Source organism: Gopherus evgoodei, chromosome 7 (genome assembly GCF_007399415.2).
Source record: "Gopherus evgoodei ecotype Sinaloan lineage chromosome 7, rGopEvg1_v1.p, whole genome shotgun sequence".
NCBI classification, from domain to species: Eukaryota; Metazoa; Chordata; order Testudines; family Testudinidae; genus Gopherus; species Gopherus evgoodei.
This window is the reverse complement of record NC_044328.1, coordinates 5901934-5927055: the sequence shown is the minus strand read 5'-3', so window position 1 is coordinate 5927055 and position 25122 is coordinate 5901934. Positions and strand designations below refer to the sequence as shown.

General features: G+C 46.0%; 1 protein-coding gene across 3 annotated transcripts in view; it reads left to right on the top strand.

The window, feature by feature from the left end:
- The window catches only part of SH3PXD2A (SH3 and PX domains 2A), a 389755-nt gene that overhangs the window by 80676 nt on the left and 283957 nt on the right, over window positions 1-25122 (top strand). For all 3 annotated transcript variants that reach the window (XM_030569629.1, XM_030569628.1, XM_030569627.1), the window contains exon 3: window positions 23229-23304. In XM_030569629.1, coding sequence (XP_030425489.1) covers window positions 23229-23304 — 76 coding nt within the window. The remainder of the gene's footprint in view (window positions 1-23228; window positions 23305-25122) is intronic.

Below are 25122 nucleotides of genomic sequence, written 5' to 3'. Positions count from 1 at the left end.
TTCCCCCCTCCAGGTGCTCCTGGAGAGATACACAGACACAAGCTCTGTGAATCTAAACAGAGGGACTCCCCCCTCCCCGTTTTCCAGTCCTGGAGAACAGAATTACCAAGAGTTAATCTCTCTTTCCCCCCTCACCCAGAGGGTATGCAAAGTCAGGCGAATAAATCTAACACACACAGATCTCCCTCTGACTTCTTCCTCCCACCAATTCCCTGGTGAGTACAGACTCAATTTCCCTGAAGTTTCCCAGTAAAGAAAAACTCCAACAGGTCTAAAAAAGAAAGCTTTATATAAAAAGAAAGAAAAATAAATAAAAATGGTCTCTCTGTATTAAGGTGACAAATACAGGGTCAGTTGCTTAAAAGAATATTGAATAAACAGCCTTATTCAAAAAGAATACAAATCAAAGCACTCCAGCAACTATAGACATGTAAATACCAAAGAAAAGAAATCATATAACTCACTATTTGATCTCTTTGTCCTTACAACTTGGAAACAGAAGATTAGAAAACAGAAATCACTTCTCAAAGCTGAGAGAAAAGCAGGCAGACAGACAAAGACTCAGACACAAACTTCCCTCCACCCAGAGTTGAAAAAAAATCCTGTTTCCTGATTGGTCCTCTGGTCAGGTGCTTCAGGTGAAAGAGACATTAACCCTTAGCTATCTGTTTATGACACATGGTTTTAAACAGGAGTAAGCGCCTTTGGTGTAAATAGCAGCTTTGCCTGTCTACTGTCTTCCTAGGCTGAAGTTGTGGCCAATTCCCAGTGTTGACAAAGCTTTGGTTGGCAAAATAACAAAGGAACTAACCAGAGAATGCAAAAAGGACCCATGTATTTAAAACAATCTCTGCAAGTTTCGCAATGCCTAAAACAACACTGGGTCAAAGTCTGTTCTTTGATACTTTGTTGTCAATCCATGGAAGTTAGTAACTTTACACAATTTACATCAGGTGTAACCAAGAATAAATTCCAGTCGGTCTCCCTCTGCCTCACACACGAACTCAAACTTAGCTACAGGCTTGTGGATCAAGCTGACGGCCAAGGCAATGTAGAATGCACCTCGTTTTTGTTGCACTTTGTTGATAAGGGTGTGTTGGGAAAACCAGTGTGACCTGCAGAGCTGCTGCCTTCTGCCAGGTGGATGATATACTTAAGGGTAAACCATTAAAAGAATGTGTGTGAATAAGAGAGAGGAAAAGAACCGACTGGGAAGAAAATAAAAACCTCAAATCAAAACCAAGCTGAAAAGGATTAAGGAAAATGATTAAGGGGAAGAAGTTCTTCCGTAGGGCTAAGGTGAGTTTAGTGATGCATCTTATTGAATTATATCTGATAGTGTGTATTTCCTTGTTACCAGCTCTGCTGGAGCAGATGATTTCATGACATCTTTTATCGTGTGGCTTGTCTCTGAATCCGACAATTCAGCCATGGCTCTCACATAGGACTCTTGTGGCCTTTGCACATTGGGGGAAGTGGAGTTTGAAAGCAAAACCCACTTGTGTAGGCAGTGTAAGCAGCAGTGGTGCAATCAATGCATTTTCAGATAGTAATAAGATTCTCCGGTGTTTGTGGGTCTGTCTGCCAAAGTCCTTTGTGAGCAAAATGTTGCCCAGTGTGCTGGTGGATGTTTCATCTACTCATGTAACAAATATATTATTTAGGGTTTCTAGCTGTCATGGGCCTTTTGCTTCATTGATTTTTATCAGTAGTGCCTTCCGACAAAAATATATAGACTGCAGTATTCTACAGTACTCGCATTATTGCACCTGTTGGACCACCACTAATGTCGAACACTGCTGTTTTGTTTTTAAATAAGGATGGATTTTGATCTTGCAGGTTTTAGGGGCTTACACAGATAAGATTTTCAGTGAATGAGGGGGTGGAACACAAGGTGGAGAGTATTTTAAAATGAGTTTTCTTTGCTACTCCTATTCAGGGAGAGACGTTTGCTAACTGCAGTTAAAAGTAGAGTGAGGGCACTGTGAATTTTAAGGTTTGACCAAGTGGTTATTCAGCCAGTGGAGCTTCCTTTGACTGGCTGCAAGCCAGGGCAGGTGTGTGCTGTATGCCGTAGGAAGCACAGTACATTAATATACTTGCCTTTCACCTTTGGAAAGCTGGTTTCAAGTCCAGCGTAACTCTCACCTCAAAATAAGTTTCACAGACTGACTTCAGGGACTTTTTCTACAGAAGTAGAAGGTGACAGAGCTTTAAAATGGGGACATGACTGCCCCAGTGACATGAGCAGGTGCATTCATGAATGTCTGTAAAATGCTCTGAAGTCTTTGGATGAAAGGTGCTCAGAAAGAGCCCAGTAGTAGTAAAGCCAAACCTTTGTGACCACTTTGCCTTTTTCTGTTTTCAGAGTCCTTTTAAAAAGGTTTGATGGATAAACAAAACCTCAGCAGTTCGTGACCCAAGAAAAATGAAGTACTCAGCAGAAATACTGGGGCTAATCATAGAAGATTAGAGTTGGAAGGGATCTCAGAAGGTCATCTAGTCCAACCCCCTGCTCAAAGCAGGACCAATCCCTGGACAGATTTTTACCCCAGTTACCTACATGGCCCCCTCAAGGATTGAACTCACAACCCTGGATTTAGCAGGCCAGTGCTCAAACCACTGAGCTATCCCTCCCCTTAAATACTGGCTCCTTTGAATTCAGTGGGAGTTTTGCTCTTGGGAGCTGAGTTTGGCCCTTCATGTGTAGGGAATGGAGGAGTAGTTTCCTAGTTTAATTCTCGCTTTGTACAGTGATGGACCAGTTGCTGCCTGGTTTGGGATGTTCAGTTGCAAAGCCCTCACAGTACTTCATCTCCATCTTAAACAGCTGAATCCTGGAACTTCCTTGCAAAAGCCATTCTGGTTTGCCAAAGTCACTGTGTGGCAGGAATAAACGTTGCTTTTTCCTGTGTGTGTTTGGCAGGAACTCTTCCAACAGAGTCAGGGCTGAAGCTTTTGGGGCTATGCAAAAATTCCTGTCTTAGGGCTGCAGGTGAGGAAAAGCTCAGAGAGAGATTCTCTGCCCTTGGTGGTGGAACTGGACTCGCATATTTGGCACTGAACCAAGCTTTTCACAGGGGAAAAAAGAATTAGCTGCTCATGGTCAAGTGTGAAACTGAAAATGGAATTTATACACCAAGAAGGGTCGATATTGCATTGTGGCAAGACAGATTGAAGATACATTGTGTTGTTGCACTAAGTCAGGAGTGTAATGTCGTCAGCACCGCAATTTTAAATTGCGTAGTCCAGGCCTAGATTTAGGGAGATTCTCTTTGATGACACTAGGCATCACAGGGCGTGTTAGTCTAGGGAGCTAGAGAGTCAGTGAGAACCACAGTGTCTGAGTCCAGCAGCCTCAGTCAAGAATCCCCTCTGTATTCATTACCAATGAACAGTGTCTCATCTCTATTACAAGCTATCTTACAATGACGTGCATGCTGCTGCATCTTCTGGGAAAGAGATGGAGCTGTGCTTGCTGACACGGAACAGAGGAAAGCCAGGGAAGGCTCCTTGTGCTTTATAGAGAATGAGGTGATGCTGTCTTTATAGGATGATGAGTGTAACAGCGGGTCATGTTTCAGCAGGAATATTGTTTAGTAGGACATGAGGATCTTGGAGCATGTAACACTGGCCTTTATGGATGCTCTGTGAAGATCTCCGACAACACTGCCTGCCTGCCGCATTACTTACTGCTAATGAAACAGCGTTAATCTCCAGATTAATTTGATTTCTGATCTCTGATCCCCAAGGCCAGGCATGACTTGGAAAGGGAAACTTCAGAGCTACTAGGAGGATGTACAGTAAAACCCATTTTAACACACTTGCTAAAAGAACAGACTGGTTTCAACCAGTAACATTTTGTCCTGCATCAGCCCAGAGATATGCATGCAGAGTTGCAGTGTGAAATCCTTTTTAACTGAAGGTCTGATACAGGAACAAGGAAGGTGGAGCACTGGTGCACCCAAATTATCTGTTTAACGGGTTAGTGCTCTGAAGTACAGTGCACGAGCCACATCCCAAGGCTTGCGCCGCTGTTACAAAACAGCTCTCTGGGTTCCCATTACAGGCACTGCATTTGCTTTGTAACGTCGGCTGAGAACATCAATTAAATATGGGCTGATGTGCTGCATGCTCAGACACAGTCATAAAGTTCCTGGTTCTTGCACTAGGCTGCATCCATTTCCTAGCCTCCACCTGCGAGTCGGTTTGAGTTGCCACACCTCGTGGATTTCACTGTTAATTATTAACTGAACATTTGTGTTGTCCACACTTGCCTTGGTATGGGAGAGGCCTTTTTGTACACACAGAGCAGACAGTCGGGTGAAGCAGCTCATTTGGAATGGGGAGGTTATTGAGTTTTGCTTTTTCCCTGATATGAGAGAAGATATTTTATCCTTGTCAATAAAACTAGCGTCTTTATGAGACTGGGCCCAAACGCCTTTATCCAGTGCTGCCCCCTCTGTTTCTCAGCATTCCTTTGCATACAATAAAGAGCTTAATTATAGTCAGAGGAGAGGTAAATCAAGAGGCTCAGTCCACAACATGTCACCGACCCTCTCCCCCTACATAATGCACAATGCTTTGATACAGTGCAATCTGACTTCGTATCACGACCCCCATTCATCTTCCTTCAACAGAAAGCTTCCTGCGTGCATGTGTGTGTGTAGTGTGTGTTAATCACTTAGGTCCCTTCCGCACTGTAATTCCGTCGCTGTTAGAAGATCTGGTTACAACTTTGTATTCTTCAGACACAATCAAAAACTCTCTTGTGCCTTGCAATCTGAATGGGACCAAACCCCAGTTAATCACCTATCTTGTGATATTTGCTGTTTTCTTTACAGCTGCAGCTTCTGGAGTTGTGTTTATGTGTGAATCTCAGCTTTCCTTTTAACAGAGGAAGATTCTAGCCTTTATGGCTGCAGAGGTCAGCTCAAAACTGCAACTCCTAAAGACTCAAGCTCCAGAAGGGAAATTAAAAAGAAACCAACATTTAATTTTTAAAATCTGAGGATTTTTCAGCCGATCTCGTGATTTTTGAATGTTTAGGGTTGCCATCCTGTGCCACAGCCTTTCTGTCTTGCACTGCAAGGCATCAGCAGAATGGCTGCTGTAACTTTGCGCAGCCCCCTGGCCAGTGGTTCTCAACCTATTTACCATTGTGGGCCAGATATGCTTCTCTCTAAGTGTTATGTGGGCCACAGCCACACAATATATATACTCCCTGTATGGCCCTGAAGATGTCACATGGGCCGCAGCTGTGCGCTGATTGGGCCACAAGCGGCCTGCGGGCCACAGGTTGAGAACCACTCCAGGCTCTTTGAATTATGCTAAGGGGAGGAAGGCTGTATTTCACCCTGCAGCTGCCCAGAATCAAGAAGGCCCTGATTCTCCTGGGATGTGTCTTTACATACTATATCTCCTGGAGACCTAGCACAGGATCTGACCCCTGGATTTTAGTGTAACTTCAGCACAGTTTGGGAATCTGCTAAATCCCATCTCTGGCTATATCGTCACTGGAAAAAGAGTGTGTGTTTTACTGCAGGATAACTAATGCACATTAGCTATTCCACAGTAACATACTTATTTCGGAGGGGAGATACCATGATCACCAAGGTAGTTTTCCCAGGGTGAATTTTTCTTTTTTCTTTTTTTAATGGGGGAAGGGATAGCTCAGTGGTTTGAGCATTGGCCTGCTAAACCCAGAATTGTGAGTTCAATCCTTGAGGGGGCCATTTAGGGATCTGGGGTAAAAATCTGTCTGGGGATTGGGCTAGATGATCTCCTAAGATCCCTTCCAACCCTAATGTTCTATGATTCTATGAAAATCAGAGTGGAGACAAGGCATTTTACCTTTACCGCAAGGTGAACTAGGCCAGAGCAACCACCAGTGGGGCGGCATTCCTGACCTCACCTACCTACCTTGCAGTAAACTGTACAGGTGCCTTGGTTCCATATAGGATCTTACAGCGAAATAACTGGCGTGTTTGTTATCTTGCTGTAAAAGGACATCTTTGTGTCAGTAAAAACAAAGCCTATGCTGGAAAACTGAGCCATGTTTAACCATAGTGAGGAGCTAATGTTTTATAACCAGGTCCCCCCAACACATACGACCTCCGTGACATTTCTGCGTGGAACAAAGGGAGCCAAGGTCTCCATCGGAAGCCTGACACAGTCATGCTCACACAGGGGTCCAGGTGGCCTCTGATAACAGAGTCTGCAGCCAGAGCTGTATCCACCCCTCTTAGGTCTAATCTGGTTTTCCTCTTTGAGTCAGATCCTTGGGAAGATGCAGCACTCCAGAAAGACATTCCAAGGGTTTTCAGTCATCCCACAGGCTTAGGCAGTGCTGAGCTTGTGGTCTGAACACCTGCTATTCTATTTAATTAGCAATAAATAGGAGAGCGGGGAGTGGGGAGGAGAAACACCCCAGTGAAGTATTTGCTGTGATATGCTATATTTGATTTTGGGTTCAGAATGAAGGCCATGGTGAACACCTTCCAGAGGGCTCCTAAGATTCGGCTCTCTTGGTTCTGAGAATAATTCCATTCCTCCAGGAATCAGTTTGTGGAAATTAGCCACACCAAACAATCGCATTTAATTCATACTCCCGGGTTCCCTCTGCTGCATGTCTCTTGATGCTAGGAGCTGTGTAGTTTCCACGTCAGAGCGAAGTACATCTTACAAAAGAGAGTTTATTTTCTTACTTTATTTTTTTTTTAAATAATTGACCTCAAACAAGCCAGGAGACTGCGCGAGTTAAGGGTAGGCATCTTCTTTCTTTGGTAATAGTTATTCTATTATTTTATTTATATTACATTAGGGCCTCTAGGCTCCAGTGACGATTGAGGCCAGGCCTTGTACAAATTCATAGGAAGAGCCAGTCCTGCCCTGAAGAATTTAGTGTAAATGAATCACTTTGCTTTTTTAAAGGCGACTTCTGTCTGAGCAAATGCAGATGAATTTAGCCTAGCAACACCCTTCTGAGTTAGGGAAGCCGTATTATTATCCTCCACGTTTTACTGATGGTGCAGGGGGAGGGACAGAGATGTCAAAGGACTACCCAAAAATCATCATTGGTAGATCTAGGAGAAGAACTCAGGATTCATGACTCCCAGCGCCTTGCTGTAGCTGCTAGGCAATACCCTCTCTCCCACTTTGCGTAAATAGTACAGAACGCTGCCAACAGGAACAGATCAGGCAGGTTTGGATCAAATTCTAGGCGTCAGTGCGGTGAAACCCATGAAATCAAAAGGCTCTTCTTCTCAGGACCAGGAATGCTCACATCTGAGGCAAACCAAATAGTTCAACCCTAAGTCTAGTGGCTTGTTGGTGTAGTGTACCTTGCTCTTGTTTTCTTAGGGTGATTAAATCTCTCTGGGGCCACTGGAGAAGAATATATCGTCCTTCCTTCCTGTATCTCGTGTGGTTAAAGCAGAGGACTGAGACTCAAGAACCAAACCCAGCTCTCCCCACTGCTAGAGGCTTCCTGTCTGACCTTGGTCAAGTCACTTAATCTCTCAGTACCTCCGTTCCCCATCTGTACAATGGGGACAGTAGCACTGCCTCACAGGGGTTTGGTGAAGATAAATACATTAAAGATTGTGAGAGGTGCAGATGCTGTGGGGATGGGTATCTTACCTTACCACGGATAGATCTTATAAACTGATTCCTTTTGTGTGGATCAGAGCTGGAAGCAATAATTATAGGGACAGGTTCAGATCTAGGGAATTAAAATCAGACCCTTCCCTCCTCCTCCTCCACTGAAATTTGGAAGAGCTATAAATAAACTGTTCCATTTTCAGCCCATCTCTCATTGAAAGCATTGGTTTTTAAATCGTGTTCTCAGACTCAAGACCAAACTCCTCTGTACACAAAATGGCAGTGTAGCTAAACGAGAAATCTGCCGGCAGTTTGCTTAATTAGCCCGATAGATAGGGATGGACCATGCTTTGTTTTCTATTTTCAAGCCTGTGGGTTGGGTTTTTGTTTTGTTTTGTTTTTTAAACCATGGTGATAATGAGTTAATCCCCTGCTAGTCTAGATTTCCCAGAGGTGCTCTCACTCTCTGGGATAGAAAGCAAAGGAGTGCCCGTTCTCTCCACCATCTGGCTATTGCTGCCTGTGTTGGAAATAGGAGCATCTTCCCACCCCAAAATCCTTTTGTGTATTAATACTAATCTACCAGGCTCAAAGTAAGGGTGAGATTTCAAAGTCTCCCACCCCACGTTATATCTACATCATGTCACTGAGGCTCTACAGTAAACCGATATTTGGAAGCAGACTTAATCACATCACTGCAGCTGTTGAAAATTTAGGCTTTTTTAAAAACAACCCAACCCCCCCTCCTCTCAACAGGTTTTCCTCCTCACTTCCTGAACATACAAGGTTATAGTGCATGTGATGATGTGGGGAAGAAACACCTCAGGCCAGCCAGGGATCTGGGGTTTGAGTCACCTGCAACTGGCTGAGCATTTTTATATTATATGTGTATGTAATATATTTAGTTACTTGAGCCAAGTTTGCCCCCAAAGAAGAACCTAATTAAGCAAGATAATTTAGCAGCTGGATTGTTGGCATTATCCAGTGCATCTTTGGTGGAACACCCACACAGTGTTATGTTTTCCTAGTGGCCTGTGCTGTTCTTGTGGAAGACAGCCGACATTTTAGTCCTGATTTATCCCTGATTTATCTGCGCTCTCACCACCTTGTACCTCCTCTATTTGATTCAACTAGCCACAAAGGACAAAGGTTCAACCATCGGCTAGCAAGTGAAATCTCTCTAGGAACATCATTAAGTGAAACTGGCTGGAACACAACCAGAGAAGACCTGGGACCAGATCCTCAGTTGGTGTAAAGGACTGGTGCACCTGCATGGATTTCATTGGAGCCATGCCCTTTTACACCAGATGAGGTTACGGCTCATGGTGATGTATCCCTGTGTATGCAATTCATCCCACCCAAATCTTCATGAAAGGTTGGAAAACTCACAGTGATGACAATATTTCTTGACTTAAGATTTGGCGACATAAAAGCCAGCTGGCTAAAAACCTATGACGTCTTTATCATAGACTGCCATCAATGCTTTTAATATTCAGCCAATATACCGGGACTGTAATTGATACCAGACACCATCTGGTCCACTAGCAATGTGTCCTGGGAGGAAAGGCCCTCTTCTGAATGAAAGCTCTGGAGTAATGGAGGAGCACGTATAGTTTAACACAGACGCCCTGTAAACAGTTGCTATGACCACCCTGCTCCTGACAGCACATATAAAGTGGCTGTTGTCCAAACTGACCCGCTTTCCAAGGTTTTCCTTCATTCTCAAATAAAGGAACAAAGCTCCAAGGCAGGACTGTACTTAAAAGCCTTATGTTTTTCTCCTTGGCTCCCTTCTAAGGGGGGCTGGTTAAGGTTTTCCCTGCAGGACATGTCCCTCCCTTCAGCACTTTCTTGCTGCGGAGAGACACTCAGCTATTTATGCTCCTGGGTAGAGCTAATGAGACTCTCCTGGTTTGTCTGCAGGCGGAGTCAGCAGAATAGCTTTGTACTTCCCTACAGGGTCCTACATCCTGCCTCCAATTTGTGGAGCCCAAATTGCAAACCTGAGCACCTTGTTTAACAGACCTCAGAACTCAGAATTGCACAAAAATACCCATTCTGTAGAGTTGAGGCAGTGATTTATATAGAATCATGGAATCGCAAACCAATTTGGGATTTGGACATCCTGCTAAGAGCCCATATTTGATAATCATGCCAATAATAAGATATCATTTTCCTTTTATGTTAGCTGCATAATTTGGGTATACTCAAACACAAGTAGTCAGAATGAATGCACTTTATCAGCAACAGAAAACTGGACTGGTTTCCAATATGATTTTTTTCTTGTTATTATCACTGAACATCAACCCTCACAATAGATGAGACTGCGGATAGAAATGTACGTAGGTGCTAGTAGACCATGGTGATGGGTGACAAAAATGAACCTAGAAAAGTGACTTAATTGCTGAGTGAGCATGTATTCATTGTTATTTTCCAATTTGTAAGTTCTCTCACTGCAGATGAAACTTAGTGTGAGATCTTGAAATTCAGTCTGCTGTCAACTTCCTTCCCCACCTGGCAGCCCCAGTGACGCTGGCTGCCTATCTGTCAGTGCTGTAAAAGTTAAAAAAGGCCTCAGGAGTTCTCCCAAGCCTATTAAGCCAGTTGATGTCAGTTCTGCACAGAACAAAAAACATACAAGCCAGCAACACACCTAAAACTGGGGGGATAAAGACTTGCAGCTGGAACTAAAATCTATTTTAAAATGATCACCCTGCTGGCTGCTTTTTAAAACTCCCATAAGGCCCGGAGTAGAATATCGGTTACATGTGCAGCTGCATCTCTCCATACGAGTGATAAGATTCTTTGTCTGAACTCTTCTCTGAATTACCCCAAAGCCAGGAGATCAGGAGATGTACATGTTTGGAACAAGGCCCTCAGGCAAAACATTTTAAGATGTTTTTAAGCGGGTGCGGGGAAGGTAATTCTCTGGAGTACATAGTTAAAATGCATAGCTATATTTTCTTTGGCAGGCATATTTTTTTCAGAGCCACACTTAGTTGGGCAGTCTAACCCCCCCGCAGCTGTGATCAGCATCCTAGGAAGCTGACAGATACCATTTCAGTTGGAGTTGCCAAAGTAAAATGTGCCATTGTGTTTTTAAGCTGTTGTTTTCTGTTTTCAATGTCAGCTTAACGTTAACTGTGGTTTCAATGGGGGCCTATATCAAGGGTATGTCTACACTGGAAACTTCAAAGTGCTGCTGCGGGAACACTTTGAAGTGCGAGTGTGGTGGCGTGCGAGCACTGTGAGACGGTTCGGGTAATCCACCTCCACGAGGGGCTTCCAGCACTCGGAGCCTGTCTACACTAACGCTTTAAAGCACTCAGACTTGCTGCACTCAGGGGGACATTCATTGGATGAACAAGCAGGCACGATTCCATAAGGGGTAAATCCAGTGTAAATGTTACCCCGATTTACAGCAGTGTAAGCGAGAAAAAGATCTGAGCCCAGTGATTGTAACTTGAACTGATTTAATGTAGCGTATGTCCAGATTCAGCCCTGCCACACGCGGATGCGACTTCCCCTGAAGTCAATGGGAGTTGTGCCTGTTCATTAATTTGGCACCTCTGGAGAATTTGGCACCCCTGGAGAGTAGGGGATGGTATGTGTATAATGAACTCCTTTATCTTATACACTCCCAGTAGTTGTTTTTCCTCCTACATCTCATACTCCTTCTGCCTTCTTGATTTGGGTTCTGCTTACTTTTCTCATGCACTGAATGGCAAATTGATGGAAGTTATAGGTAGAGCTACAATTTTGGCATGGGTATTTTTATTAAAAGTCACTGACAGGACGCGGCCAATAAACAGTAAATCATGGATTTATTGAAACCAGAGCCCCGGTGCCGTGGGATTCAAGCTGGAGCCCCGCCGCCGGGGGCTGAATTATTGGAATTTTCAGGAAGTCATGGAGGTCTTGTAAAATCACGGATTCCGTGACCTCCACGACTGACTTGTAGCCTTAGTTATCATCTTTTGCTAGTTGTGCCCATTTTAACACTCGCCTTTGTATTAATGTATTATTTACGGCAGGGTATGCATGGTTTATGTCACAGCTGAATTTGTGCTGGTGACTTCCCCATTTGCTCCAACCTCCTTTTGGCCCCGTGTAGAAGACCCTAGGCCTGTCTCTTTCTGCCTTAAGACTTATACTCTAGAAATAGTGACAGAATCCAGTTCATCTTTAAAAGAGACCGGGAAGGGATGGTCCAGGGGTTAGGATTCTAGCCTGGGACTTGGGATAGCTGAGTTCATTCCTGGTTCCACCACAGATGTCCTCCCTGATCTTGGGCAAGTCACTTAGTCTCTCTGTACGTCACCTGTAAAACAACAGTTCCCTATGTGACAAGGGAGAGGATAAATTCATCAAAGATTGCGAGGCGCTCACATGTTACAATAATGACGGCCAAATGAGGACCTTTGATGGAAAAAGCCTGAAATAGTTTTTGCTCAAACTGTCATTATTGTGAATGTTTAGGTCACACAGGGCTCACCGTGTGCCGGGGATGTTAAGCTACATTCATGGACATTCCCTAGCTGCTCGGTGAAAGAACAGTGCTTCTGTCCTGCGAAGTGACTGACAGGTGGACCAAATGCATCCTTCATATTCAACCAGCATCTCCAAATGTCTTACAAGCGGATTGAGCCACAAGTACTGCTGTTGCTTCCTAGAACTTAAGAAAAATTAGCATTTCCATATGAAAGATAAAATATTGTTTTAGCTGGGAAGTGGGCCTTCGTTGTGGACTCTTTTTTGATGGATTATGGAGGGGCGGGGGAAGACCCAACCATTTCACTTTGATGCTGTATCGCTTGTAAGAGTTCCAAGATTTCTGTGGAAAATATTCAGACCTAAAATCCCTTTGAGAATTACCCCATCCTTTACGTGGCTTTTCTTTTTATTTTACATAGATTTCCCTGCTTTTGTTTGACTGTTTCTCATGAATCACACGATATTTAATTCAGAACATATCCAAATACTGTAATCTTTGGTCATGTCAGCTGGAAACCCTGAAGGTTTTTGCTTAAAAGATTTTATTTTTTAAAGGGAAACCAGTTGCTGCTGCTTCTCAGGGATTCTTGCTGAGCTTACCGCCTTGGATGATATTAGCCTTTGTGCGTTGACAAGAGTGCCATATATAAGACATGGGAGGTAATTATCCTGTTCTGCCTGTCACTGGCATGGCTTCTAAGAGGTCCCAACTCCCAGTTTGAGACCCCCTAGTATAACTCCATTGACTTCAGTGGCCTACCCCTGATCTACAGTGGCATGAGACAGCACAGAATCAGGCTGAAAGTGTTTTACAAACCCTAATTACTTCTCACAACACCCTGCTAGTGGAGAGTAGTGTTATCTCCATTTTACAGATGAGGAACCCGAGACACAGAAAAGTCACAGATTTCCTCAAGGTCACACAGCAAACCTGTGATAGAGGGTAGACTTCAACCCGTCTCTTGACTACCAGCCTGATGTCTTATCCGCCCTTCTTCGTTTGTTAGCCCTGGACCTTAAATATCAAGATTCTAGATGTATGGTTGCCTTTTTCAGAATACAATTGAGCATGTTTGGCCAGTAGTACTAATTTCCATCCCTTATGTATATTAATTCAATGACATAGGATGCCCAAGTCTAATTTACAATATCTATCTGATGCAAGAATCCATGCACAACTCCAGGTGTCTGTTTCCATGTATCCCTGCTTTCAGTCCTTCTGTATGCATATGGAGGTTTTTAATGAACAACTCCATTTTAAATAAGGAATTGGGAACCAGAAAGCTAATGCTGGCCCAGGCTTTCAAAGCAGACATCATTCTGGACCTGGGACAGCAGGTGAGAATGTGAATAAGTGGCAAAAACTCTTTGGGCTAAGGAAGAAACAAATGAGATAGTGTAAAAATAACTCCCTGAAAATCAGTGCTGTTGGGTTGTTCAATAAGTTATAATCTTAAGGCTCCATTGTAGCATGGAATCTGCTGTAGTGCGTGGTGTGGAGATACACCACCTCAGCCAGACCTCCTGGGGGCATTATGTGTGTGTCATCATTGTGACTCAGGTAGAAATGGAGGGGAAGTGTGGCCACTGTGCTACACCATCACAAGGTGTCGTGTGTGTGTTCTCTCCGTCCCCCTAGTGCAGAGGTCGGCAACCTTTCAAAGAAGAAGAGCCATTTTTTTGTTTTTGTCTTTGACTGAAATATTTCGAGAGCCGCATCACACGCAAAGCTACTCATAGAGTTAGAATTGATCAGCTAATAATAGTTGAACATATTAAAGTTATTACTACTCACCAATAGAATCTAGGTGCTTCAACGAGGACTGTACCAGACTGCCCACAGTCTGAGAATGTGGCCACAGTGTTAAACCATGCTGGGTCCATGCTGCTGCATCTTCACTAATAGCTAGCAGAGCTGCAGTCATGCTTCTGATTGCAACGTAGGCACCCCCTGCGTTTGTACAGTACCTAGCGTAATGGGGCCCTGATCTGGGTTGGGGCTTACTGATGTTACTGACATACAAATAAGTTTGGACCCATGTCTCCTGCAAATACTTGCATTTAGATTTGGGTTTGTTAAAATGCATTTGCTACAGGGTCTGTAGTGACAGGACAGTCCCTCAGGTGAGGCACTGAATAAGGCCAGGATGCTGGCAGGGGGTCACAGTAATGCGATGTCACTGTACAATATGTGCACTCCCTGGGGGCTGAGTGGTCTCTGCCCTTCTGAATCACGGGGTGCCAGGAGCATTGCATACCTGAGATGACACAATAACTACACCCATGCTGCAGTGGATTATGTGCTTATGAGAACCTCACCTTGGCTTTGTATCAGACTCTGAATCCCCTGCATGCAAACCTCCCATCTCTCTGCAGGGTGCCAGTCTTCCTTGATTACAAAGCAAGGTGTTGGGGTGCACGAGTGGGTGTGGGGTCTGGGAGGGAGTTTGGGTCCAGGAAAGGGTTCTGACCTGGGGCAAGGTTGGGGTGCGGGAGGGGATGCGAGGTGCTGGCTCTGGCCAGGAGGTGCTTACCACAGGCAGCTCCTGGCCAGTGGCGCAGCAGGCTGCCTGCCTACCCTGGCCCCACGCTGCTCCTGGAAGTGGCTGGCTGCTGGCATGTCTGTGCGCACCCCCGGTGGAGGTGGGTAAGGCGGCTCCATGTGGTGCCCCCACCCCCAGCACCATCTTCACAGCTCCCATTGGCTGGGAACCTTAGAGGCCAGCAGTCACCTCGCACCCCCTCAAAAAACAGCTGCCCGCACGTGGCTTCGGAGCCACAGGTTGTGACCCCTTCCCTAGTGTGATGACAACTTCATTGGTCTCCACAGAAGGGGATGGGACCTTCCCTCTAGTAGGACTTGTTATGGCAGAAGCACTATAAAGGGGTGCCATCATGCCTGTCCCATACCCTCTTCTCTTCAACTTGTGGACCTGTGCTGGCCTGGGCATAACTGAGTCCTGAAGTCTCTTGTTTTCTTGATGTCTTCAGTAGAGTTGGAGGTGAAATGTTATTGCCTCACCTGGATGCACAAAACCAGTTTGCATCCCATGGAGAGGACGAGGCGTGCCAGAAATCTGCTCCTTTCGATCTAGTGGCCACGGTTTTAATTTCTTAAACTGGTTATTTTTCATGCCTAATCTTAAAAAGCACAGCATTCTGCAATGTGAGAGTGACTCTGTATTGCTTTACGACAGGCCTGAATTGTGTCTGCATTTCTTTCCCACTGGTGGCTGTTTTATAATTTGCTGAAAAGGAACTGATTTGTGTGAAAGAGTCACTTAGTGTTGGTAGGCATTAAAACTATGTGATACCATAGCCTGCTGGGTAGCCTTTATGTTCTCTGAAGTGTAGGTAAAGCTGCATCCATTGCAGATGTAAAGAAACCAGCAAGGAGACAGGTGGTATAATAAGAGGTCACATGGGTGTCTTAATTTGCTGGCCCTAAGGTGCATGGAAAAGGTCATTCTTTTTGGGGCAGAGGGTCAGTGCTGCTCAGTTAGAACAAAAGACCTAATCGCCAAACAGGATATTGTAGAGAAAATCTGCAGCGTCAGAACTACCGATTGTGGGGTAACCATCCCAGCCGATTAGCTTCAACGATGTAATTTTGGTCCTGAATTTCCCAAACCCAAGACCAATAGAAAAATTTTAACGATTTTTATTAACAGGCTATTTTTAATTTAAAAAATTCCTTTTTAGTGGGTTAAATTCTGCATTAATTTAGAATTTGCATCCCATGCAATATCCCATGATGGGTTATAGTTCAGTGCAGAATTAGGCTCAACGTTTGCAACCCCACACATTGCAGCATTGCGCAAATCTAATACACTAGCTTAGGGCTTGATTCGTGCTACCACAAGCTACATGGCTATTTTTAGCGGGCTGCTCAAGCAGAGCTAGTGCATGTCTGTCTACCTGAACTGGGAAGCATGCTTCCAGCTGCAGTGTAGTCAGAGGGCTCTGAGGCTTTCATCTCCAGTCACACTGGCTTGTTAGCTGTACACAGAGTGAGCCAGCTCCAGTATTGCTGCCCACAAGCATTCAAAAATTGAGTCAGGCCCCCTGAAGTCCTGCGATTTGGCTAAAGATCGTGAGAATTTAAAAAAAAATCATAAAAGTTGGGTTATTTTTATTAGCCTCCTGGCTTATGAACCTTTGGGGTGCACCTGGGTCATGTTTTCCAGCTTTTCTCTGCAACCAGGAGGGCTAGAAACTTTCTTTTTTTTTAAAAGAAAACTCAGATTCTCACACAGTCACTTGCGTCCAGGATCTGGGGCTTTAAGGAAAAACACCCAATAGTGGGATAACACATGCCACTCTTATCTGCCGTAAAGCCATGCAAACCGGTTGTCTTCATTCTGGTTGCGCAAGTGTAGCAAGGACTTAAATGTATCCACATGCATATGTTGGTCCAGATTATGAACCCCTGACTCTCACTAGCTAGTAATTACTCACATGCAGGGCCGGCTTTAGGAAGTGCGGGGCCCAGTTGGAACACTTTTGGCGGGGCCCTGGCAGGGATGACTTAAAAAGAAAAAAGTGTAAAAAAAAGCCTTCCATTTCTTCCATGTATTATTTACTTTCCATAACTATATAAATAATAAAATTGTATATTATGCACATTGCATCATATATGCTGTTGATTGGTTATTAATGACTGCCGTTTCACATGTGTGGGTCCCCGCCACTCCCTGGGGGTGTGCACATGTGTGGGTCCCCACTGCTTCCTGCCCCCCTCATTGAAGCAGATGTGCAGATTACTGGCCTGGGAACTGCAGGGCAGCAGTGGACATGGGGCTGGTTGGAGGCAGGGCAGGGGCTGAATGGAGGTAGGGTCTGGGTGCAGGCAGGGCAAGGGGTGCGGGGCTGGCTGGAGACAGGGGAGTGTGGGGCGGGCTGGCTTCAGGCAGGGCCACAGGGGGGTGCAGCAGGGGCGACAGGGCTGGAGACAGGAGTATGGGACTGGCTGGCTTCAGGCAGGGGGGTGCAGCAGTGGTTGGCTGGAGATGGGGCAGGGCGGGCAGTGCAGGGCTGGTGCGGGCAGGGGTTGGCTGGAGACAGGTCAGGGGGTTTGGTAGGGGCTAGTTGTGGGCAGGGGGTGCAGAGCTGGCTGCAGGCAGTGGGGGGTGGGGCTGGTTCGGGCAGGGCAGGGGGTGCAGCAGAGGCAACTGGTGCCCCGGCCCTTTAAAAGCCCCCAAGCCCCCCGCTATCCCAGGGCTCTGGGGGCTATTTAAAGGGCCCAGGGCTCCCCTGCTTCTACCCCCGCACCGGACCTTTTAAATAGCCATGGGAGCCCTGGGGAATGCATGGAGGCGGCAGGGCTCTAGCGGCTATTTAAAGGACCAGGGTGGCAGAGGCAGCTGGAGCCCTGGCTCTTTAAATAGTCCCCAAAGCCCCCTGCTACCCCAGGGCTCTGGGGGCTATTTAAAGGGCCCGGAGCTCCAGCCGGGGGCACGGGGCTTGTCGCGCTCTGGCCAGAGCTCCAGCCAGGAGAGTGGGGCCGCGGGGCTTGCGGCGCTCTGGTCAGAGCTCCAGCCAGGAGAGTGGGGCCGCGGGGCTTGCGGCGCTCTGGTCAGAGCTCCAGCCAGGAGAGCAGGGCCGCGGGGCTTGTCGCGCTCCGGCCAGAGCTCCAGCCAGGAGAGTGGGGCCGCGGGGCTTGCGGCGCTCTGGTCAGAGCTCCAGCTGGGAGAGCGGGGCTGTGGGGCAGCCGCGCTCTCGCCGGCGCTTTGGTCAGGGGAGCGAGGCCATGGAAGACCCCGGAGCAGACCACAGCTAGGGTAAGTAAAAAAATTTAAAAGGTACCTAAAGCGCGGGGCCCTCTTAGGCGTGGAGCCCGATTCCCAGGAATCAGGCGAATCAGCCTAAAGCCAGCCCTGCTCACATGAGTAATGCCATTGATTTTAATGGCATTATTTGTATGAGTATCTGCTTGCCATTGTGAGTCATGGGTTCATAATCTGGACCACGATGTTTATAGGCTTGTACCTTTTAGCACAGCTGCAATGCTGAGATTGTTCAGTGTAAACCACAATGCTGCTGAGCAGTGCTTGTATAGGAAGTCCATCTGGGCACTCAAAATAACTCAGAGAGGTGAAGCCTGGAGTGGGTGGTTTTGGTGGTGAATTATTTGTGGCCCTATATCTGTTATATCAAAAGGCAGAAGTTGCATGTGTTTGTTCAGCATGATTCCATATGCTCATTTCCCACTTTCCACATACACTCCCTGTTTCCAAATGGATCCCTCACCCAGATGTCATGCTCACAAACTTCTCTTTGCACGTCTTATTGGTCATAGCTGGAGGTCCAGCAATGTCCAGCCTAGGACACCTCACTGATTGATTCCTGATCATTTTCCAAAAAATGCAGCTCAGACTCACCTGTTCCATGCTGCCTACAACGGCCAACCTTTTGTCTCTTCCAGTGTCCGCTCCCCTCTTTCTCTCACCCTGTGTCCTTGCGACGTTGCCTTTGCTCCCACTAATGTACTTTCTGACACAGTGACACGTGTTGCAAAATTAAATTGCATTAACGAGAACAAGAGGACATTTGTGAAGCTCCCTCATTTTGAAGGAAAATAGCAATGTGTATTGTTCAAGTGAGGGACTCCAGGGGGAGTATTTTTGCATCCGCCATGTTTAAATGCGTAAGAATAATAATTTCCTATGGTATGCGAACACTTGCCATGCGCCTAGTCATTCTCATCTTCAAAACTCTCTGCAGACATTTAATTAAGCCACAACCTCCCCTCCTTCCCTCACCCCCCAAAAACTAGAGATTCAAGCACTGCTATCCCCATTCTACGGATGGGGAACTTGAGAAACAGAGGGATTTATTTGTTCATGGCCACTAATCAGTTCAGGGGCAGCGTGCTCTGACTGGAACTAGAAGTTCTTGGCTTGTAGCCCTTCAGTGTATTAGAATCTGTCCTTTGTCTCTTTGTATCGTTCCATATTTGGTTTCATTTTTGTTAGAGATGGGCCGAACTGCCAAGTTCTTCTTCGAGTGATGGTACCTATTGTATTCCACCGAGGGTTTACACATGTGCTGTGTGTCAGGAGCCAGAGAACTAGAAACTAGTAGTGTCCGTTGGTCCGTGCGTGTGCCCTTGCTTCGCCTCGTGGTTTTGTCTGAGGCAATAAAGCAGGGGTGGGCAAACTAGGCACTGCGGGCCGAATTCGGCCCGTGAGCTGTTTTAAGCTGGCCTCTGAGCCTCAACACACGGCTCGACCCTGCTCTGGCAAGGGCACTGGGTCCGGGGCCACGCTATGTGACTCGGCTCCGCTCTGGCCAGGGCACTGGGTTGGGGGCAGCACCATGTGGGTCGGCCCCGCTCCGGCCAGGACGCTGTGTCGGGGGCCGCACCACATGGCTCAGCCCTGCTCTGGCTGGGGCGCTGGGTTGGGGGCAGCACCACGTGGCTTGGCCCTACTCCGGCCAGGATGCTTTGTCGGGGGCCACACCACATGGCTTGGCTCTGCTCCGGCCGGGGTGCTGGGTCGGGGGCTGCACCATGCAGCTCGGCCCCGCTCCGGCCAGGGTGCTGTGTTGGGGGCCACCGCGCCATGTGGCTCGGCCCTGCTCCTTGGAGGGAGAGCCCATTCCACAAGAGCACAAGCATCCACAATGTACCACGTCCAGGCATATGTAGGGCAGCCAAGTGGAGTTCGGTACATACCTTTGCTTCATGTTACGCGTTGGTGGAGGACTGTGCGCTGGGTGCTTTGTTTCTTCATTCAACCATTCCATACTCTTCCTTGCACCCTCCTCTGAATTAGGGGCTGCTTGTTAATAACCCTCAGCGGAATACAATAGGGTCTATCACTTGAAGAAGAAGAGGTTACTTACCTGTAACTGGAGGTTCTTTGAGATGTGTGTGGTCCTGCCCTCCTTCCCCTCTGCTGCAGATCTGTTCAATTTGCAGTGGAGAAGGAACTGAAGGCGTGGTCAGTCTGCCCCACCCTTTACTGCCTCAGACAAAACCCTGGGGTGAAGCAAGAGCACATGCATGGACCAATGGACACTACTACTTTCAAAGTCTCCAGCTCTGGACGCATGGTGCGCATGTGTAAACCCTCAGTGGAATGCAGATAGAGACCACACATCTCGAAGAACCTCCAGTTACAGGTGAAAGCAGCAAAGAATCCTGTGGCACCTTATAGACTAACAGACGTTTTGGAGCATGAGCGTTCGTGGGTGAATACCCACTTCGTCAGATGCATGTAGTGGAAATTTCCAGGGGCAGGTATATATATGCAGGCAAGCTAGAGATAATGCATGCATCTGACGAAGTGGGTATTCACCCACGAAAGCTCATGCTCCAAAACGTCTGTCAGTCTATAAGGTGCCACAGGACTCTTTGCTGCTTTTACAGATCCAGACTAACACGGCTACCCCTCTGATACAGTTACAGGTGAGTAACCTCCTTTTTTTAATGTCCTGAGTGAGTTTCCTGCAGTGCAGGGATCATAAACACTCTCGTAGCTTCTTCCATTGGATTGTTGGTTTTCCACCATCTCATTAATATTTAGCAGCACAGAAGCCTTACCGTGTGTGCTTCCTCATGCATGAATGAGAGCAATGGGTTGACCATTAGTTACTTCCCTTTTCCCCGCAAGTGGCAGGGATATGTTTGCAACACACACCAAGTTGCTGCATCTGTGGAAGTGCCCTCACAAGCGCAGAGCCCCCAGCAGCTGTCTGCTATACTTGTGTGTAAATCCATCCCTATCCAGTCATATCTTTGTTAGAAAGAGCTCTCCTGGCAGAAGCAAGAGCTTGGGAGGAAAATGTTGATTAGGAAAGTTTAGCCAGATTCTCCAGCTGTAGTTTATTGTATCTATTTTGCTGATATCCGCCTTTTAGATAAATAGTGCTAAATTATACACTTTGTGACCTTGATGTGGTTAAAAAGGCCTGCATTAGCCAAACTAATTTAACTCCAAGAATAACCCTGGGAGTTTGTGTCAGCTCCAGCTTGAATCAGTCACTCTGAAGTAAAATGAGAATCATCTTCCTGGTTAAAAGTGTAGTGACAGCAAAACTATAAGTTTTACAGTGGTTTTTCCCACTGACCCCCTCCCCCTTTAATTTAAACTTCTTCTCATGTCCAACCCCAGGCACCCTGACTTCTACCTAGGAGAAAAAAAATTTCCAACAAAAATAATTCTTTCTCCATCGGTAGAAAAGCAAGTTATCTAACAATCCCTAAAGCCACAAACTATTTATTCACAAGGTTGGCTCACTGTCGGGGAAATGTAGGATCTTTTATTTTTTTCTCCTGCACAGATGTTCCTTCTACTCTTTTGCTGTGCCATGTGCTTAGAATGCTGAAGATGTTCTGTGCGGTAGAAGAAGAGAGGGAATCTGTTAAAAAAAAAAAAAAAGCTTTTTTTTTTGGCTGTATTTGCAAAGCTTTTGGGATTTTTTTTTAAAAGGAAATCTGTTCAGGTAGCAAATGTTACTGGCTCCCATACTCTTGCTGGTTGGACATGTATCCTTTAAGTGCTAATTAGATCCCATGAGTCTAGCTGTCACTGCCATTGTAAATATTTGTGTTGATCTGTATGATAGTAGATTCAGTTCAGGTGAAATGAGAGGATCATACAAGACTTGCAAGGTGTTTCCCCTAGCCCAAGCTTTTAGGGGGGTTGTGTCGAATGGGGGACCCAATGAGGGTTTCTTTGTGAGCCCCAAATCTGGGAGAAGATTAAAAAGACTATATAGCTTAATGTATGTATTCTGACGTCATCACAGACTGAGTTAAAGTTGAGGACACACCAGATGGTTGGTAGGCATGGGACTGTAGGAAAGGTTAATACAACCTCCCTCCTTTGTCAGATCTCATGCAGTCCTGGACTGGGTCTAGGTTAGTCCTTGTGGCAGATCGTTCCTGGGGGTTGTCCATGGAACAGTGAAGTGCTGCAAGAACTGTTGCTTGGTGCTCTCCCCTCGGAGTCAGTCATGAACCCAATCCCCATCATTAAAATGGGTGTATATTACCTGGAGGTCACAGTTCTCAGCATTTATTGCTTTATCTCGATCTGAGTGGAAAGCCATTGGAAAGCTCCAGCGCTGCAACATGTAGTCTCTATAGCCCATGCTTTTGTAGTGAAGGTTTGGCTTGACTGCAGTCTGTTCCATGTGATGCAGATTTAGTGCCTTCAAGTGCTTTGGCTCAGGGACTGTGTTTGTACAGCACTGAGTCCCATGGAGCCCTCGGTTGGTCCTCAGGCACTGCTGTAATAAGCATAAGTAATAATAACAACATGGATGAGTTGGGGATCTGCTGGGTTAATGTCTTAGTTTGCTGTAAATGTTCTCTATGGGTGAAATTAATCTCTGTTCAGGGAGCCAGTAGATCATAAGTGAGACTTCAGGGATCTACAAGCCATGTGCCCAGGGGTGAACGTCACCCTATGTGCATTTCCATCATATTTCCTTGTATACATTCTGTGCTTGTCCCCCTTTGTAGTATTGTTTTTGCATGTGTCTGCAAGCAGGGCATTGATGATTCTCCACATTCACCGTCCCTGCAGTTGTTTCTCTCCTGCTCTCTCACTTGGGGGTGTTGTCACAGAAATTACAGTGAAGTGGAAAACATTTCCATAAGGGCTGGAAACTCCTCTGCCCAGTGTATCCATCCCTGGGAAAGCAGGAGTGCTCTGTCTAAGGGAACAAACCCAGTGGGAATAGTTCTGCCAACAAGAAGACAGATTCAGTGTTTTATTAAAATAACCTCTGGGCTTATTTCTGAGCAGCAGTTCTAGCCATTTGGGTGGTCTCTCCAAGAGGGCAGGTGAAGCCTTCATCCTCACCAATCAGGGAGAAGAACGGGGATTGGAGACAAGGCATTTGTTTTGTAATGAAGGATGAGTACCTAATTTTAGAACTGCAGAAAGGCCAGATTCAGATATTTGCCTGGAATCTACCTCCGTTTATTGGAGTGACTGTACCTTATGATACAGTCTCGCTTGGATACTGTCACTCACTGCAGCCATTTCTCTGATTTATCAATCCTCTGTAAAACCACAGATGTTCCGAGAAATAATCCCTGCAGTTAGAGGAGACTGGGAGGTGAAGGACAGAGTGGCCCTATGTGCCATCTAAATGTATTTCTGTTTCTGTTGCAGATGCAGCTTCTGGATAAATTCCCTATTGAAGGAGGCCAGAAAGACCCCAAGCAGAGGATCATCCCCTTTTTACCAGGTAATGCCTTGATGATGGACTTAAACAGGGCAATGTAAAGAGTCAGCAACACGTTCCACGGCTGCTGAGTCCAGGCTAGGATGTAGGCACACAGCTTATGGTGACACTAATGAATCACAGGCTGCGTTAGCCATGCTGGGAGTCAGAGTGAATCACAGCCTCTGTTCGTGTCCAGCAGCCTCAATAAAGAAAGCTCTTTATATTCATTACAGATGGCCTCTCTCCTATCACAAGCTACTACAGGGACAAGGATGTGTTGACTATCTGTAAATACTAGATAAGGGAATATTTTATGGAAGGAAAAGAGAATGAACATAACAAGTTTTTCATGATTTAAGAAAAAAATTACGCTAGACATTATGAAGCATTTTCTAATAGTAAGGCCCACCGGCCAGCATCACTGAAGTCCTATATTTAGAGAAGTTCTGAGCAGACGAGGTAGATCTGAAAGTCCAGCTGTGGACTGGCTGACTCTGATCATCAAAGGTAATAAAGGTTTTGCACCTGGAACTTAGTTGACAGTTCTGATGATGATGCAGAAGCCAGGATAGGATCCACCTCCCTTTCCCATAGTGGAATAGGCAGTGACAGTGAGTGAAGAAAGAAGAAAAAAGTTTATATTAGTTGGAAAAGCAAATAGATGCTATCCTGAATAGGCACAGGGAGCTGAGTTGTTAGGTAAGAAGGTGCCATTTTTACACAGTACCTTTTCTGGCCCTTAAGGAATAAAATACAATAAGTCTAAATCCCACGTTCTTTCATTCTGAAGGACTAGTCAGGGGCTACTGTGGTGTGAATGTGGGGAACACCGATTGTATGCAATGCCAGAGAGAGCCTGAACCAAAGAGAACCATAGGGTGAGAATGGCTTACAGCACTAAGATCAAGGGGAATCCAGTGTGGAAAAGCATAAAGAACAGGGGTCGGCAACCTTTCAGAAGTGCTGTGCCGAGTCTTCATTTATTCACTCTAATTTAAGGTTTTGCGTACCAGTCATACATTTTAACATTTTTTAGAAGGTCTCTTTCTATATGTTTTTAATATATAACTAAACTATTGTTGTATGTAAAGTAAATAAGGTTTTAAAAATGTTTAAGAAGCTTCATTTAAAATTAAATTAAAACGCAGAGCCTCTTGGACCAGTGGCCAGGACCCGGGCAATGTGGGTGCCACTGAAAATCAGCTTGCGTACTGCCTTTGGACACATGCCATAGGTTGCCTACCCCTGGTATGCAACATGTATGGCCAAAACCAAATGCAACTGCATGTTTATATTTCTACAGGGTGGGCCCAGTTCAGCCTGCAGACGTACCCATGCAGCTCCCACTGAAGCTAAAGGGAGCTGTGCATCTACAACAGAGGGCAAATTGGGCCTAGTGTGTACAAAGAGGCTTATTTGAAAACAGGGCAAAAGTGACATTTCCCGCTGCTCTCAGGAAAGCTTAGAAGAGACAGAGACACAAAATGCTATTGCCTCCCTCTACCTCTCTGCTTTTCTTTCAGTTTGTAGTCCCCCTTTGCTCCGTTAACAGAGTCCACCTCCCACCTCCCTGCATGTCCTTCTCCCAACCTCACCTGCTGGCCTTCTTCACACTTCCCCGTATTGCTGGACTCTCCCCCTGCATCCCTTGCTGCCAGGTATCTACCCTCCCTTCATTCAAATCCCCACTTCCATGAGGCTCACAAATGCAAACCCACCATGCCAGGAAACATTGCCTCCATGGGATGGCCACCGTCATCTAGGTCTCCTGACACATCTCCTGGTGTCCATTTATTTAGGCTGAACACCATATGTAGCTCCATTGACTTCTGACGGACT